We start from the raw sequence: 18,658 nt of genomic DNA, 5'->3' as shown, positions 1-18,658 counted from the left end.
TTTAAGAACTGTCTTTAAGCACCACAACCACGAAAACAGTATTTATTAGCTTGTGGTCTGGTACTAGAAGTTACAGGAGGTTGTCAGTGCATAGTGACATTCAATAAGAACAGACCCGTAGACTTGCATGTTGCCCACCTGTCACCGCAGCTGGCCAACACGTAGCAGGTTTCCATTGAACCAGATCAACCATAACCAGAGACTGCTTCAGACCTTCTAACACCACCCCCACGGCTGATACTGGGAGTTAATCCACCCATATTGGTCTCGATACTTTATTAAAGTTGCACTTGTTAGATCTGCAGCATCAAGAAGTTGGTACCTGTGCTGTCCTCCCACTATAGGCCTATGTTCATTTTGTATGTCACAGCACACAGAAACCACTACTTCATTCCTATATAGGTCAAGTGCTCACTTAGCTATACACAACACTACATAACACATTAACAGGCTTAAAGAGAACCATGGTGCACAAAATGCTTTAGGGTTTTTAACTTTCGCACAGTAATATTTGTACTTACCTGGTCTGCTAACATAAGTACTGTTTTCATCGTAAACCTGCGAGAACAGAAGTTGAATAGGTCTTCAAGGCTGGGACCAAGAAGATCCATAACTAGAACATTGTAGTCCTTTTCTTGACCATACCACCTACAATAAAGAAAATTATTCAGCATTAGCAGGAATCCTAATGCAGCCCAGGATACCATTAGCCCTCTCTACTCAGCAATGTACCCTTGTAGCTAAGTTCAACCTCAAAAAGCTAACTAAAAGCTAAGGCTAGTAGCATCTTACTTTCCCTGGAAGCAATGTCTGAGGACAAAACAGAACACACATGTTGGCAAGCGTGTGTGCATATGTTTAATTTTCCCTTAAGAGGAAACACCACTACACTTCAACAGCAACTGAAATACCAAACACCAAAATCAAAATGCAATCAAAGCAGAAGCCATTACATGTCAATATACTGAGGTATGTGTACAAAGTCTGAACTGAAACTCATCCGCAGAACACCTTACACTCCCGTCACTGTTTCCTGCATTATTTGACTTCATAAAAACATCTTTAAATGCTTTAAGCTTTGTTTTCAGGTGTGACTTCTCTGCAACAGACCAAAGCAGCTCATTCAGTTAACTCATACTACCAGTTTGTTCATTCACCCAAATTCAGCAAATGGCAATCAAGTTCTACTGTCCTATTAAGTAGAAGATAAAGGTTCTTTACCACGTTTTTAACATCATAAAGTAAAAAACACTTAAGTGTCATAAAAGCAAAAATAAGAATGTAGCAAAATATCACTTGCAGCCAAACAGACTGTGATATCCACCCTTAAGTGTCGATATATCAATTTAGGGCAAAAAAGTAAATGTTAACCAATGCTGTGAGGACAAGCGGAAGGCCTCCCACGCATATTTTTCCTTCCAATACACATCTAGCATTTCCATCACAGTATTGCTTTATGTTATCTGCAACTTGGGGATAGTATTTCACTACCTAAGCTACCCGAGAGGACCTGGAGTCACACCCTTCACTTCTGCAAATCTCAGCTGTGAATTTCCATATTTTAAATGGGCACTGAAAGACAGAACCTGAATATTCTTCTCTACAGTCCTTCTATACATTCCAGATACCTACAGTTAAGTGTGAGGTGTGTGTGAAAAACTGTTCATGAAGCTGTGCTGAGTACTAGTAGTACGTAACAGTAAAGAGTCAACACCTTATCGATTGGAAGGCTACATTTTGCCTTTGCTAGGCACCTAGTCCTTACGACAAGGACCTAGTACCAGCAGTCAATGGATAAGGCACTGACCAGCTCTCTCCTGGAGGAGTATTAAGTTTCCAACAAGAGGTGCAGATAAGATACACCAAGAATATAAGAATATACCCCATAACAAGAGCATGCAGGTAAAAAAAAAATAATAATCAAGATTCAGCTCAAACACAGTAGTAGCTGAGGCTTAAACTTCTGTTGTATTGGGTTTGCATGGCAATTTTTGGTAGCAGGTGGGTTGATACAGGGGTGGCTTCTGTGAGAAGCTGCTAGAAGCTTCCCCTATGTCTGACAGAGCCAATGCCAGCCAGCTCCAAGATGGACCCGCTGCTGGCCAAGGCTGAGCCAACCAGCAACAGTGGTAGTGCCTCTGTGATAACATATTTAAGAAGGAAAAAAAAAAGTTGCTGCAGCACAGAAATTGCAGCCAGAGAGAGGAGTGAGAACATGTAAGAGAAACAACCCTGCAGACACCAAGGTCAGTGAGGGAGGGGGAAGAGATGCTCCAGGCACCAGAGCAGAGATTCCCCTGCAACCCGTGGGGAAGACCATGTCCCCCTGCAGCACATGGAGGTCCACGGTGGAGCAGATCTCCACCTGCAGCCCATGCAGGACCCCACACCAGAGCAGATGGGTGCCCGAAGGAGGCTGTGACCCTGTGGGAAGCCCACGGTGGAGCAGGCTCCTGGCAGGACCTGCAGATCTGTGGAGATAGGAACCCACGGAGCAGGTTTTCTGGCAGGACTTGTGACCCCCCGGGGGACCCACGCTGGAGCAGTCTGTGCCTGAAGGACCGCACCCCGTGGAAGGGACCCACGCTGGAGCAGTTCATGGAGAACTGTCTCCCATGGGAGGGACCCCACGCTGGAGCAGGGAAGAGTGTGAGAAGTCCTGCCCCTGAGGAGGAAGGAGTGGTAAAGACAACGTGTGATGAACTGACTGTAATCCCCATTCCCCGTCCCCCTGTGCTGCTGGGGGGGAGGGGGCTAGGTAGAGAATTTGGGAGTGAAGCTGAGCCCAGGAAGAAGGGAGGGGTGGGGGAAGGTGTTTCAAAGATTTGGTTTTATTTCTCATTACCCTACTCTGGTTTGATTGGCAATAAATTAAGTTAATATTCCCCAAGTCAAGTCTGTTTTGCCCATGACGGCAATTGGTTGAGTGATCTCTCCCTGTCCTTATCGCTGTCCACAAGCCTTTTGTTGTATTTTCTCTCCCCTGTCTAGCTGAGGGGGGGGAGTGATAGAGCAGCTGCGTGGTGTTTAGTTGCTGGCTGGGGTTAAACCACAACATCTGTATAGACATTTTATTTCCACTTTAGGCAATGACCCCAGAAGACTAATGCACAGTTGTCTGGAAAGTAGTTACCCCTGATAAAGCTGACAAATTCCTTGTTACTCACAGGATTCCAAGCTTACCCAGGATAGTAGAGTAAAACGTTTAAAAACCACAGAGAAAAGATTCTATATTTTGGTTTGTTTCAGGAACTACTGGCCTGTACCTTCCCACTGTCAGGATTCTAGTAGAAGCCATGCACTTTGTAATGCATTGTTATAAATTTGATAAAAGTTATATATGAGCTGTGGATCATACTCATTGTTTTACGGGTCAGTCTAGGACCTTTATTCATTCCCTACATCAGGAGAGGATGGATAAAATACGTATATTGAAAGCAGTCATTCAAATGAAACGTCAACAAAACAGTTTTCCTCGAACATGTTAATCATCATACCAATACTGTAAGTACTATTTATCAGTTTTTACCTTCTCAAGAGTCACTGAATGTACTATGATGTACAAAAAAGCCCCAACTCACAAGTGACTCAACTAAGAAAGCATGCTGATGGTATTACTTGATAAAGTCTGCAATTTATGAAAAGGTTAATATTCACACTGCAATCTGACACCGAGCCATGAAACATAAGCATTTTGAAAAGACCTGCCTAGCTAAGGCCTTTTAAGGAGTGATCAGAAGCTAGTTTCAACTGCAAGAGCAGTCAAGAAGAGTGTTTTAAAAATGCAATGCAGGGATGGAGAAAGAGTCAAAATGAGATGCTGCTGAGAAAAGTTCTTAATCAACTACAAACCAACTTCAGTTCAAGAATTACTGACTATGCCTGTAAATCTACTTCTTGGTTCCTATCAAAGTTACCTATGCAAAGGCTGAGTAGTTTTGACAAGGCTTTATAAACAATTCAGTAGGTCACAGCTGAAAATTAAACATTATGGCCATCTAGAGTAATGAAAACTGGACCAAATGACCTGCCTAGTTGTTCTGTCATATGAAATTTAAGTTTGTTGTGAAAAAGTCTAAAGAATAACAAGCCGAACTGAAGCAGAGGAGAAAATCAAGATCTAGATAAAATAAGATTTTCTTCAAGAATTGAAGTCCAATTCAAATGCTGAGCATAACTGTTCAGTAAAGGTTCAGTGCCCAAGAGACTACAGTATAAGCGAAAAGGATCAAAGACCAGTCTTCAACTGAGCTAAGAAAATTTAGTTACAGCATCACAGAAAAAGTGAAGCTGATGAAAAAGAAGCCTACCCTGGGAGCTGTATTTTAAAAAGCATTTCGTTCCTCTATAGGGATCTCTGCTTAGTAAGTGCAGTAATTCAGGTTGATTGCACAACCTCCATTTGGCCTACTTCTACATATGCACGTGAAAATTTTAAGCTCCTGGCCATTTTGCACTGGTGGAAAGCAGAATCAACTCTGCAAGACAAAGTAAGATGGGACCTCTTAACATTTCATTTTCATATTTACCTGCCTGTAATTCCTCACAGAAGAGTGCTACATCTATTCCTTTCACTACTGGCAACTGAAACTTCTGCTAGGGTATTGGAGTAACTTGTGCTTTATTTACTTTGCTAACACTGGAAGTAAGTTTTCATTTCCCTTGGAACATTTCCAGGGAAAATGGGATTAAGAAGTAAGGCTACATCATGTCCATTCAAAGTCCAGTAGCTGCTACTACTGGCAGCTCTGAGCAAAAATGTTGGAAGTCTTGGCTCTTCTTAGGAACATTGGATATTATGATACATAAGAGCTTGGCAAGTACTCCTCCCATATTCGCATAATCAATTTAAGATGGCATATAAGCACACATTTTGGATGAACACAAATTCAGAGCACTTTGGCATGCATGTTTTAACACTACTGGGTTAAAGTGCAAAACAACATGGCAATGAAGTGAGAACAACTCTAAAAAAAAAGCCAGTGTCTCAAAGAGAAATCTTCAGGAGTTCTAATACTGCATCAGCAATGAAACTTGGAGTGAACTACTAATATGAAGGAATGATCCATACAAAGCCCTGGGCAACTATTAGATGACACTAGCATCTCAGAACCCAAGTATCCCACATGTCTGTTAGAGCTCCATGGACTTTTTTTTTTTGAAGAACAGTTGGAAGTACTCTCTCTACTAAAGTTGAGGAAGCAAGAGCAGCAATACATTTTAAGCAGGGAGAGTTCTGGAGGGGAGTGGAAAGTGGGGGCAAGAGATTTAACTAGACAGTTCACTTTGGGTAGGTAGTGACATTGCATATAGTTACATACAATGTATTATTTCAAAAAGAAAAGCTGAATTACTAGACTAGGAAAACTCATTATTTCTCCAATTTGTTCCCACAGTCCTGTATGTCCCATTAGGACATATTTCCTAAATGGAGAATTTTGATTCTGTAGCACAGGCCCATTTATACCTCCTTATGCCAAAAACCCACACCAAGTACAGATTATTATCAGCTTTCCTGAGGAGCAGCACTAGATGATCTTATTGAAGACTACACAAAACACTAACAGGACAACATTATTATTAAAGAGCTAAGATTTATCCTTCAACTGGCAGTGTAACACTGTAACATCTGATACAGCTGTTAAGAACCTTAGTCCACATTCAAGCTGTAAGGCGTGCCCAAGCTCACGCATGCATAAAAATGCTTCATCACTCTCCCTTACCTCATCTGTTTAAAGCTACAGATCAAATTACTACAGATCAGTTAGAATACAGTAAATATCCTTTATGAAGCTTTCTGTCAAAGCATGGTTAAAGATTGAACAGTGACCTTAATTTGACTTCAGTGACTTGTCTAATGTGAAAGACCAAGACTCACCACATCAACAAGTTGTCAAATCAAGTGGTTTAGCCGCCTGATATATTGTCCCAGTATACGTATACAGCTGAAATTTTGTAATATCTAGAATTTCAGTATTTGTAGCTCTATGCTGAACAACTAAGTCACATGGCACAGTGGTCTGAAAGTATTCAGTTTCCAAATCCCATACAGTAAAGCGGGTATGATGCCAGATCACACGACAAGTGAATGTTTACTTGAACTCATGTGGGGTGTTTTTTTAATTCTCTTGACTAACCTTGAGACAAGCAAGTGAAATATTGACACACATCTAGCACTTAGTAGCAAATACTGTAGTCAGGTCTACCCAAACTTAAAATCCCTTTCTGTTTTCAGAGATGCATCTTTCAAAAATTGTATGTCTATTTCAGCAACTGCATATTTCATAAATGTGAATGACAAAAGAAATGTTTGAGAAAATTTGTTAGAAAAAACAAACAAAAGCTATTAACTGAGAAAACATTTCATTTGGTTATTATAATATTCTCTTCACATCTTGTTTATCATCCTTTGAAAGGGTCACACTGAGGTAGGTCAGCTAGCAAAGAAAGGTGGGCGAAGGGCTAACAGAATTCAGACACAGGCCATGAAATTATAGGCTCAGTTTCAGACTATGGTACCACTTACACAATTTTAATAGGCAACCAGCAGTTTAATCCATTACACTGGCACTTGTAATTACAACAACAAGATAACAAAACCAGCGCAATTATCAAAGCTGTGTGAGAATAAAAGGATTCAGAAGATTCACATGAAAAAAATCTCAAATTTAGATCAAGAAGAACTAAATTACTGAATAACTGCACAGCTGTTCATCACTGGTAAAGAAACCCCAAATACCATGCATTCTGAAACCATGAAGGCAGTAAAGGTATTGTCACTATTAGCATAATGGCATATCATTTTGTCAACTTATTATATACAAAACCAGAACATCAGCTCAGTGCCACAAGAAAGTGTCCTACCAACAGAGCAACTATAACAAGACTACTTCATTCCAGCTGAATAAAAGCTCTCCTTGACCAACATCTGCTTTGCCAAGTAACCTATCCTCCTCTAAGGCTTCTGTCAGTTAGATCATTGACCATGCCAGTGGAGGCTGTGGCAACCTGAAATCACAAACAGAACCGAAGGTGGTCGTGCTTTTGTAAGACAAAAAAAAAATTCTCCTGGTGCCTCACTGCAAGGAAGTACAATGCTTCTGCGACAAGACCTGAGTAGTTAAACTCAAACCTTTAGACTTCCAGAAACCTTTACAGTCACATAAAAAGAAAAAAAAAAGCCAATTTCAACTTCTTTCAGATTACATAAACTTTTGCCACTTTCATAATTCATGGTATGTGACCCTATGATTACCCTGTCCTATGCAATTAGTTTCCCAGCACTTGGGCTTTCAAACACTAAGTGGAAGAGTTCACATGACAAAAATGGAGATTGTCAGAAGAACTAAGGTGGATAAGAAAGCTATTAAAAGCTTACAGTGAACAAGCAAGCTGGAAAGAACTTACTACTAGAACTACCTGAGATCACTTAGAACTACCTGAGATCACCTTGTTAATAAGTTTGACAAGTCAGCAGGCACATGAGGGTGAATATGCAAGTCTGGAAGGCCTCATGAACACAAAGGATTCAGACATCCTACAGAAAACCAAATGACACTGAACTGATGAACACTCTGGAACTGTATTCCATTTCTGCAAGCACTAAGTCATTTATACAAAAGTCTCTGAACTAAGCATTAGTCAGATGATGTGACTAAAAAGAAAACACAGACCTCCCTATAATCATACAGTTCTAGTACCAGGCATCGCTGAAAAATAATAAGTAATCCTAACCAGGAAAAGTACAGGTATTCTACACAGAAACTGTGAAGCAATCTGTATCAATGCTTAAGGCACTGATGTGCAAGCCCTGTCAACAACATTCAGAAAAGGAAATCCCAATCAGAACAGGGACAGGAAAGAGACTTCAAAAAAAGATTGGGAAGGTGGTGACCTCTGTAATCATGTATTCAAACAGCTCAGCAAGGCAGCTACAGAGTTATACAACTATTCTTTATAGATACGGAAGGACTGTAACTGGGAGAAGGTTATTAAAAAAAATTAGGGAAGAAATAAATAGGAGCTGACTGTCTATGGGTACAAGCATTTATCTTTAGGCACAGAAGCTCTCCCTCTGACAACAGAATCATGAGTGCTGCCATGCTAGCCTAGAAAGTTTTAACATTGCACCTGACTGATTCACAGAAAAAATAGCATGTTGTCCAAAACAGGTGCTGGATTTGGACCAAAGTGGTTCCTTCTGGTCCCACGTTCTAGACTTCTCAGGACAGACATCTCATGACAAATAATGAAGTTTCAGACAAATTGGGAAGTATATTCTCCCTGTAAAAATATACTAATTTGAGTCTTAACAGATACTGAAGCAACACATATAAGAAAGGTAATCTAGCATCATAAGATTCATGTCTAAATTGACACATATTTTGTATTTCTAGTTTATTTCCCCTGAAGCTGGAAAAGCACTTCTTAACTGTTAGCCAGCTACGAGTAATATAAATGATCTTAACATAACATGGCATGACTGAAATACTGAAGTGGAATATTTAGCAGATGTCATCTAACGTTAGTTGCCATGGTGAGTATGAATTAGGCCACCCAAGTACTAAAGAAAGAAACGGCAATGAACACCCTACGCTATGAAGTTAGTTAGACTCTATAAATAAAATTCTGTATCATTTTTTGTACAGTTATGAGAGAAACACGAATATGTGAAGTATGCCAGTGCAACTCATCTCCTAAGCAATAAGGTCATTTTATCTGCCTAGTCTTATGTTGCATACATACATGCTTCCATGTAGCTGACTCGCTGTTTTGCGAGCTGTTTAATGAGGTATACTAACACCTGGTAGGAAGTGAGGAGAACTCAAGTCAAGTTTCTTCCATCAAAGTCAGAAGGTTCAGTTCAGTTGAGAAGGTAATGCATTAATCCACAGTAGGTACAGGGAACATTGTTGAGGAAAACAGTGTTTCAGTAGTACCTCTGCTCATCACCTATTCCAAACAGTAACACTGAATGGAAACTGCATACTTTTGCAGCTCCTTCTGCAAAGGCTGAGCTAAGGCAAGGAGAAAAAAGAAAAAACCCCACAAAGTGAAAAAAGGATAGCTTGATTTGTTTTCAAACTGTCGTCTCTCTTGGATGCTTCTAAGGGGTCCATGAAGACCAATTAAGACAGAAGTTTAGATTATTATAAAACATGAAATACATTTTGTTTCAAGATATTCATTCTCTCAGTAGAAAAATTTTGGGTATCCATTTAAAAGACTAGCTTCCAGTTTTACTTTTAGCTACCAGAACAACAGGCTTCCCCTTATCCACTAGGGTGGTTCTGCCCTTCAGTATGCAGCCTTAAGTAATAACAGAAGGTTAATTAATAAGAGGCTGTATTGCTAGAACCTTCCTCCTCATTACTTGCAGACCTAGATGAAAGTATCAGTCTTACCAATGAAGACAGAAAACTTTTCAGACTTTACCTGACTACCAGTTCTGGGGGTGGTTTTTTTCTGGTTTTTTGGGGGGAAGTGTTGGGGGGGTAGGGTTTTTTGTTTGTGGGTTTGGCGGGTATTTTTTTCAGTGGTGGTTTTGGGGTTTTGTGTGTGTGCGTGTTTTGGGGTTTTTATGCTGCAGGAAGTTATTGGGAAAACAGTTTAAGGTGTTTGAGAGGTGTATTTACAGATTTTTAAGCACTGCTGAAAGAGATCAAAATCTGAAGTGCTGAAGGAAAAATCCATTGTGAGAACAACCCTAAGATTACCAAACTTGACCACATTTTTTTCCATTACATGTATTACTTAGTGAAGGTGAATAGACACAGTCTGTTATTGATTATCCAACACCATGGCAGTAAGCAACCAGAAGAACAAAAATTGTAGATGCTTTTATAGATTTTTTTTTTTTTTACCACAAACTTTACAATGTTTCACTATTTAGAAGATTGCGTAGTGATGCATGGGTGGCAATACTGAATTTCTCAACATCAAAATATTTTGCAAGACATTACTGCATTGAAAAGTTCAGAAACCTAAGTATTTACTTGTTCAGTTTGCAAGAGAATGTTAAAAAAAAAATCACTAAGTCAGTAGCTTTTGGTTTTTAAACTTGCAAAATTACTAAACTTAAATATCACCTTGATTAGCCTCACGTGCTGTACAGTATCTCTTTGGCCTTGCCCACACAAGAATACATGCAGTATCTGTTTCACATTCACTAGGCTCTCTTCCTGCTCTTAAGTGCAACACTTCTAATACATCACCAATAGCCACAGCTGGTTCCATCATAGCTGTTTTCCATTTGAAACGGATGATAATGAAAACAAGCTATCCCATGATACTGTCAGGAGAAAAATCTGAATCCCACTTTTCTTTCAAAAGTATGTCTAAAAGAGTATCTAAAGGTAATCTTTGCAAAGGACACAAACAATAGTGGATAAACACCATAAATGGCAAAAATCAAGAGTGGCTGTCACAGATAACTCAAAGAATTGCTTTTGTCAAGAGTGGTTTAACACTTACAGTATGAACAGAACAACATACAAAATCAGCAAACACTCTGCTGCATTCCTCCAAGCCAGAACCAAGAATTCAGGAATAAAGGTAAATAGTCCAAACTAACAGGATCAGTGCCCAGTTAACAAGATTACAGCTAAAAATGCTGTGCCACTGAAAAAGAGAGGAAAAAAGAAAAAGACAGCTGATGGCTGAGAACAATGAGAATAAGCCCAGCAGAATACTGCAGACTTTGCATTGGGTCCTAAAGGCAGATCAGATTTGTTAGAATGTTAAGCTTGGTTCAAGAGCCTTTTGTGAAAAATGAAGGTAATAATTAACCAAAATTTGTACATCAAGAACAAACAACAGCTTAAAAATCTGTAGAGCATTTATATAAGGTTTTGTGAAACTCTTCAGACAAGTTCCAAAACTTTGCTACTGTTCCAGGAAACAACAGTAAGTAGCAAAGTCAAAGATTTGCAAATCTACAAGGGTTTAGAATATTCAGAAAATAAAGACACTCCAAACTCAATTTTTGCTATTTTATGTGCAAACATGTTCTGTTACAGTGGGAGTACCAAGGCCCCTTATTCACTCATCATGACAAGTGAAGGCTCACAGCTGATTCCACAGAAGCAATATTAAAAAACTTTTAACTCCAAACCTGAGATTTTCCTCATTAGCTTTCTTGCAATCAGCCAGAAAGGCCATCAAATCAACCTTAAAGACTATAAAAAAATTTGCTTGCTTCTAGATAATTTAAGTGACACTCCAGATACACTACCTTATCATTACTAAGTTTGCAATCACATCTAAAAGGCAGAATTTAGAACAGGTGCCCAAAATGAATGAGCAATCCATACCTCACCTATTATTTCAGCTTTGTGAGTCAAAGAACCACAGCAGACCACTTTAGTAATCAAAGCCACATAATGCAACTTCTAGTACGTTGATTTTGGCCAATGCATTACTCAAGTAGATGAAAAATAGACAAGTCCCTCAGCCTTAAATGAGGAATACAAGATTATGTGGCTCTGTTTGCCAGATGTGTAGCACTGAGATAAAAATGCTGCCGAGCCCAGCTTACGCAGCACGGCAACGGGAAAAGCTTAGAATGATTCCTCAATTTTCTATCAAATGCTCTGTTTGTGCTGCTGTTGTTTAAAGGTGTCACATTACAGAAATTTTAACAAATGTATTGAAAGATTTTCCTTCAACTTGATTCATCCTTCTAAACATACTGAGCCAAGAACAGCTTATTCCAACTTGACAGCATACCATTATAAAACAATGGCAGAATGTGTATTATCAATTACACATGCAAAGTGACCTAAGTACAAAGTCATACATTCTCCCAGCTTAGCTGCTGCCAAAAACGCATGTCAGAAAAGCTTGAATTGTCTGAAACAATATGCACAGTTATTTCACTTTGGTCTTACTCTTTGTAATCACCTATTCAAAGACATATCTTTGTTAAGCACCACAGTGATACATCTCATTTAGTAGGCCAAATCCTTCTCCTTAGATTCACAGTACCATGGATTCTACTTCTACCGAACACATCACGTTTTAACATTTGCCACAAGAACTGTGCTGGGTACTCTGCTCAGCTTCCTTTTAAAGAAGATAAATGTAAAAATATTATTTTAGATTTCTTCAAGCCTCACCAGATGTCATACAGCAAGATGACAACTAGTAACAGAAGCCTAGTCAAAGAACCTGTCAAGCAGCATCTGATACATACAAATAGATTTAAAATTCATGCTGCTTCTGAAGACAAAAAAAGGTGTTTCCAAAAATTTTCTGAAAGACACCTTTCTAGAAGACTACAAAGATTAACACTGTGAGAACCTGAAAGTGAAAAACTTTTAAGACTCACTGACATTATTAAACAGATCACATATCTTTAGCACAATGAGTCTATGAATCAATTTGAGTTGTTTTGAGTATTGCCTCAGTTGCCCATTCTTATTCAGATTCTTGTAATCTTGTATTATTGGGGGGGGGGGGGGGGGGGGAGTGTGTGTTAAAGAAAGGTTGTAGTTCTCCTGTGGTGGTGAGACTTCTAAACCACAGTCACTGGTTATGCAGAAAACAAAGTCTGACACAAGAACATCAAATACAGAGAAAAGAAAACTTAAAGATGACTGCTGTAATTGAAGCTAGAAGCAAGTTTCTCAACATGCAAGATTACTTCCAGTATTTCAGCATTAAATAAAACACTCTCACAGGGCATTTTAACCAAATCCAAGAACTTAAACAGTAGTTCACTTCTGTAACATGGAAAAGTCAAAAAGTTTGCAACTTAGGCCTTGTTATAGCACCAAATGTTCGTTTACTTTTTAAAAAAAATACTTTAAGAATGTCTGCTTTTCCAGTTTTGCAATGAAACACCTGATATCCACTTGCTTTGGCTGTTTTCCCAGTTATCCCTGGTTTTGCACATTAACTATACTGTGATAGCTTTCCAAAATGCAATTTCTATTCTTTCAGTTGTGAAATAAAAGCACCCATTTGAAGAAAAGAAGGAAACTAATCTAAATAAAGACTAAATCTGTTTTCACATAAGCAACTCTGTTTAAGCTGCAAGTATTCTGCTTAATTCAGGTATGTTTATTCTATTCCTGCAAAAGGCTGTAGTGAATGAGGACAGATGGCCAAGACAACACTGTCTCGTCTGCTATATAGCTCCAACTTACATTCAGGACTACAGCCAGTTGTGTTGGGGGAGGGGGGAGGAGCTATTCACCTCAGAAATGCAGACTTGTTTTAGGTTTTGTTAAAATTAATATATCATCTAGAATATGTCATCACTATGACCTTACAGTAAGACTCTACAGGCCACTATTGATATAGATGCACACACAACAAAGTCAGGGAAGGTTTAACAGATTAAATGGAATCCAGTTTGACCCAATATCTAAATTGAAACCATTTCTGCAGCTCATGGAAAAAAATTCCTTTATGCCATAGCGCAAACATAAGAAATACTAACTTTAAAACCAATTATTAATTAAGTTTAAAAAAAAGAACAACTTCTTGTACAAAGTCTTTCTGGAGAAAATGGAAGTTTTATTTAATCTATTCTGATGCATAGATTCAGTAGTTGGGAACTAACCCAGTATAACACCTCAATAATCTCAAGAGAAATAACTCCTCCTAGAGTCTGCTGCACCACTGATTTTCTTCCAGATCAGGAAATTATTAAACACTATCAAAAGTTTCAGACAGAATATGAAACAAGGAAGCTGCATAAAGAGCAATTGGGAGGGATTAATCTTGGCACTTTAACTGTATGGAAATCCTAGTGACGCATCTGTTGCGGGTCACAGAAAGGGGCTGCCATTTCATTCCCAGTTGAGGTTCTCTGTAGTCTCAAGCCTTGCAGCACATAACTATGAAAGGAAAAGATACATGCCTGAGCACGTCCCTTGTCCCAACACGAGAAGGGGGAGGGTTAATCACGTCCATCCGCCATTTTCTGAGCGGAGGAGGAAGACATGTTGGAACAAAAAAAAAAAAAAAAAAAAAAAAAGAAAAAAGCAAGCAACAAAAGAAAGCAGCCATTTCCAGTACCGGCTCCAAACTCTCTACTTCATCAAGAACGTTGGCTCTCACCAAAACAGTCTCACACTTTGTTCTAATCATGACAAGAATTTCTCACAGCTCAGGAACTGCTCAAGATCTCACTTTCAAAGCACAGTATGTACAGGTAAGAAAATACAGCAGGCCGGTGTGGAGGATACCCAACTAGCTGTACAGCTTGGAATGAAGCACCTTCCCCCCCAACAGCCCAATACCTCCCACAAAAATCTCTGTTTAATGGTGGTGTCCTGCCTCACACTAACGTTAAAGAAAAGTCACCATACTGGCATACACGAATGATTCCTACCGTATATGTGGGATGCCAACTCCTCCCTGCAGAATCTTGTATAGTTTGCTTTCATACAGCAGCTGGGGATGTCTAGCTTTCTGAGACTCCAACTTTACAGCAACTTCCTACAGCGAAAGGGAACAAGGAGTCAGAGCAGAGTGTCCATCAAGCACAGCCTTGCCACTGAGGTTTAAGGGGCACAACACTTCAATATCCCACACACACCCCTGCTGCAAATGCTTTGACATATAATTTTTTTTTAGGCTCTCGGTGCTCAATGTCCTGCATTTTGTAGCATCTTCAAATAAAATCCATATCCTGATGATCTGTACTTAAATATCCATCCCAGGTCATGAAACCAAGCTGGAGATGTAAAGTCTTCAGATCCATATAACTGAGGAAGAACGTACGTGGGTGTTTCTTCTTTACAGCTCAGAGCCGTGAGGGGGAAGAAGATAAAAAAAAACACCAAGGAAAAAAAGCTGAAGAAACAGGGGATCTTCTTTGTTTCTATTACTGTTGACAAAAATGAGATAAAGTGTTCCCCAGCTGAGAGAAAGGGGGACAGGTGATTGGCGGGAGAGGGGCGACTTTGGCTGCTCATAAAAGACAAAGTATGTTTTCCCACAATGGTGGTCTCCTCTCCCTAGCACTCGCAAGCGAGCTATGCAACTGCTGGGTGGGGGAGACCACGATCGCACGGCTCTGCTGTCGGAAGGGGCAGTGCCACTCCCCCCCCCCGGCGATGATGGCCCTCGGGGGGGAAAGCCCCTCAACCCCGGGGTACGCACCTTCACTCCCCCACCCTGCGGAAGGCGGCTTAGCCACCCCTGGCGAGACGGGGCCGCCCGGTGCCTCGCAGGCAGCGGCAGAGGGGGCAAAACCAGGCTTCAAGTCGGCCTCGGGAAGGTTATCGCTGGTCCCCGGTTCCCCCCGAGCTGCGGAAAGGACCGCGCCGACGGGCCCGAGGAGCTGAGGGAGTGCGAGCCGCCCTTACCTCCCCGTTGGTGATGTTGATCGCCAAATAGATGTCCCCGAAGGAGCCCGACCCGATCTTCCGCACCAGCTTGTATTTGCCTCCGACAATGAACTCGGCCTTGGAGCCGCTGCTACTCGCCATGGCGAGGGGCGGCTGAGGGGCCCTCCCGGCGCTGAGAGGCTCGGGGGCAGAAAGAGGGCTCTACCGCCGCCCCAGAGGAGGGGAAAGGGGCAGGGGAGGGAAAAGGGGGGGGGGGGGCAGAACAAGGAAGGCTAGTTCCCGCTGCTCAGCTCCAGCCGGGCCCCTCCGGCGGGCGCCCCCCTGCGCGGCTCTGTCCCGCTCCCCGGCCGGGCGGCGCTCGGCTCTCGGCACCCTCCAGAAAAGACGAGGGGCGGCCACCGAGGTGCTGTGAGGGCAGGGGTAGGGAGAGGGGGGAGGGGAAGGGAAACGCGAAGCCCGCTGGCTCCGCCGGGTCGCGGCCGCCGCCGGTCCCTCACTCGGCCGCCGCCGCCATCTTGTCTCTCAACCGCTGCTACCGCGGACACAAAATGCCCCCAGCCTGCAGCCGCCGCTTCTTCACCGCGCGGGGCACGCTGGGAACGGGGCGGGGCGAGCGGCGCGCATGCGCCAGGGAGAGGCCGTCTCCTTCCCGCAGCGCGGCTGCGCGCAGGCGGGGAAGAGGGAGGAGAGAAGGCGGCGATCCGCCCTCTGCGCATGCGCACGCACAGCCCACCCTCAAAGCCAATGACCGGCGTCGCTCTTCACCCGCCCCGGTTCAGCGACTCGTCGCGTGCTGGGTGCGCGCATGCGCACCACTCCCGCCCGAGGCCGGGCGGAAGAGGAAGGAGAGAAGCATACGTGCCCTCACCCGCTTCTTAAAGGGGCAGGCGCCCCAGCCGACCACCCGGCGGGCCCTGACAGGACCGGCTCTGGGCGCTGCCCCACTTGGGGCTGGGAGCAGGGGGGCCTCAAAGCCGCGAGGCTCCTGCTGAGCCTCCCGGGTGTCTGCTCTGCCCACCCGCCTCCACGTCCCTCTGGCGGTGGGGAGCTCCTCGCTAGCCTGGGCAGCAAGGTGTCCGCCCTCACTGGTGTGGCCTTTGGGGCTAGGGAACAGGAGATAAGGCCGGGCCAGAGTCACTGCCGTGACGCACGCTTCACGCCTCTTTTCTCTGGGGTTGTGGCTGGGCTGCTGGCACTGTTTCAAGGCTCTTACCACATCCCAAACCCCGATCTGCGTGCACATTAATGGTCTGGTTCTGTATATAAATGAATCCGCAACAAGCTGTCTCCTGTCCTTGTGCAGCGCCAAGGCCCTGCGGTATCCGCAAGCCGGTGGGTTGTAGGGCTGAGCTGAGGGACAACTGGCGCCTTCCCTACTCCTGTGCACACACAACATCTGCTTCATTACCCTTCCCTGCTCGGCCTGCCACATCTGATTTATCCCTGCGACCTTCAGCCTTGGCCTGCTCGGATTGCAGCACACAGCGCTGCAGATCCTGGACGGGCCACACACGTTTCTGCTGGGCATTTCTCAATCCAGGTGAGTATTCAGGAGGAGCCTGAGGAGGCTGTGGCCCCCCATAAGGACCACATCATGGGCAGAGCCACCCGTCATAGCCACATCTCTTGGCCTTGTGGCCCCCACCTTCACGTGGCCGTTACACTCAGTTCCTCTCCTTCCCTAGATTGCTTTGACCCAGCAGCTCGTGTTCCAGGAGCTGTTTCTTGCTGTCTGTCAAAACCGAGATCTCCTCCATTGCCCCCCTCCCTTGGCGCTGTGAGTTCTTCCTTTGCAGGAACACAAAACTGTGAATTCCCAGTGACTCATCATCACTCCCTGTCAGAGCAGCTTCTTCTGCTGTGCAAGCCTACATTTGGGAAATGATTCAGTCTGCAGAAGAAAGCAAGCTCCTACAGTAATGTAGCTCATGTATGTAGAAGGAAAGCCTACTCAGGGTGTCTGCTTTTAAGGGAAGCAGTCAGAGAAACTGCTTTCCAGCCTGCTGGTGCATACAAAGCCATGAGAATAATGCAAAGTTTGATTTTAAGACTGGTCTGCGCACAGATTTTTTCTCAATAGCTAATTGTTTTGAAGAAAAGTGAGATTCAGAGGTCCAGGTTAGGACACTGCTATATTGGTAGGAAGTCGTTCATACAAAGGTAGAGGAGTCCTCTTAATAGAACAGCATCCACACGGTGATAGAGGCTTTTATTGCACTCACCATGTTGCTTTCTAGCTTGGGAAAGGTACTGTGGTACAAACACTTTCTGTCTGCACAAGTGCAAAAAAGTCCTGGCTTGTGTCCCTCCGGCTGTCAGGCAGCGAGGGAAGTCTGTGATTTGCCGGTGTTTCTTCCTGTGGTGGCCTCAGTCAGCTACAGGATGACTCCATAGTGAGAGACCAGGAGGAATGGAGAGGGAAGGTTGGCAGCCAGCAATGCCCTGAACTGCAAATATCAGCTCCAAGTTCCCCTTGTGTTTCAGGGAGCTTAGATCCGAGGTTTTACTACAGGTCTCTCTGCATCTCTAATAAAAATAGAATGCGAAGGATTCAAAATCAGCCCAGACTGTGCCAGATGCACCAGAATGAAAACGATGCTCCGAGAGCAAGCTAGCCTCCAACTCATTCCCACCTCGGTTCTGTGAAGGAGCATTTGCACAAGCAAGAATATCTGCACTCTTGTCACTCAAAGGGAATGTGGATCTTGTGCGGAGGAGCTCAGATACATTGCACACTAGTTAAGGGGGCTGGAGTTTCAAGGGCAAATGAGGTATCTTTAAACATCACACTCATTTCTAAATGCAGAGCCCCTGTGTCCTCAGTTGCCCTCACTTTGCTGTTAAGGGTGATTTGCGCACAGCTTAGGACTGATGTGCACTTAGCGGCCTTTGGGGTTTAGTTGCTTTTAATGGTTGCTCTGGATGGGATTTGAGCAGTTTGGAGGCATTTGGCTTGAGTCACGTATCCTTGGAGGAGCTGGAAAAACAGGTCTGCAGCTCCTGGCCAGTAAATACACCATGCATGGGTACGCAGGAGAGCAGGATTTCCTGGGCTATGCAATGCTGCCACCTCCTGCCTGCCGGGGGACATCTCTGTGTCCAGGGGACGCTGCCGGTGCCTCGGACCAGGGAACATCACACAGGACAGGGACTGGCAGAGCCGAGCCCTGTGCAGATGCACCCAGGCACACATCTTCCCCAAAGTTTCTGGAGTCTAGTTGGGTGTTGTGCAAAAAAAAAAAAAAAAAAAAAAAAAAAAAAAGACCAGCAATCAGCATTTGGTATTTTTTTGTCTTGGTTATTTTTAACAGGCATTCACTAATGGTCCTGCAGGAGGGATGGGAATGGGGGGATTC

General features: G+C 43.2%; 1 protein-coding gene across 4 annotated transcripts in view; it reads right to left on the bottom strand.

Moving 5' to 3' along the window:
- Nucleotides 1-15,907, bottom strand: part of CSNK1A1 (casein kinase 1 alpha 1) — a 37,927-nt gene extending 22,020 nt beyond the window's left edge. For 3 of the 4 annotated variants that reach the window (XM_069772518.1, XM_069772521.1, XM_069772519.1), the window contains exons 1-3: nucleotides 15,321-15,907; nucleotides 14,342-14,448; nucleotides 522-648 (exon numbers count right to left, since the gene is read on the bottom strand). In XM_069772518.1, the coding sequence (XP_069628619.1) occupies nucleotides 522-648; nucleotides 14,342-14,448; nucleotides 15,321-15,443 (357 nt within the window). In that variant the 5' untranslated portion in view covers nucleotides 15,444-15,907. The remainder of the gene's footprint in view (nucleotides 1-521; nucleotides 649-14,341; nucleotides 14,449-15,320) is intronic. The other variant, XM_069772522.1, reaches the window with a different exon arrangement.
- Nucleotides 15,908-18,658: the final 2,751 nt, after the last annotated feature.

The sequence above is a fragment of the Haliaeetus albicilla genome, chromosome 27, assembly GCF_947461875.1.
Source record: "Haliaeetus albicilla chromosome 27, bHalAlb1.1, whole genome shotgun sequence".
In the NCBI taxonomy this organism is placed as follows: Eukaryota; Metazoa; Chordata; class Aves; order Accipitriformes; family Accipitridae; genus Haliaeetus; species Haliaeetus albicilla.
Note: the sequence above shows the minus strand (reverse complement) of the source record. Positions and strands in the feature narration are given on the sequence as shown.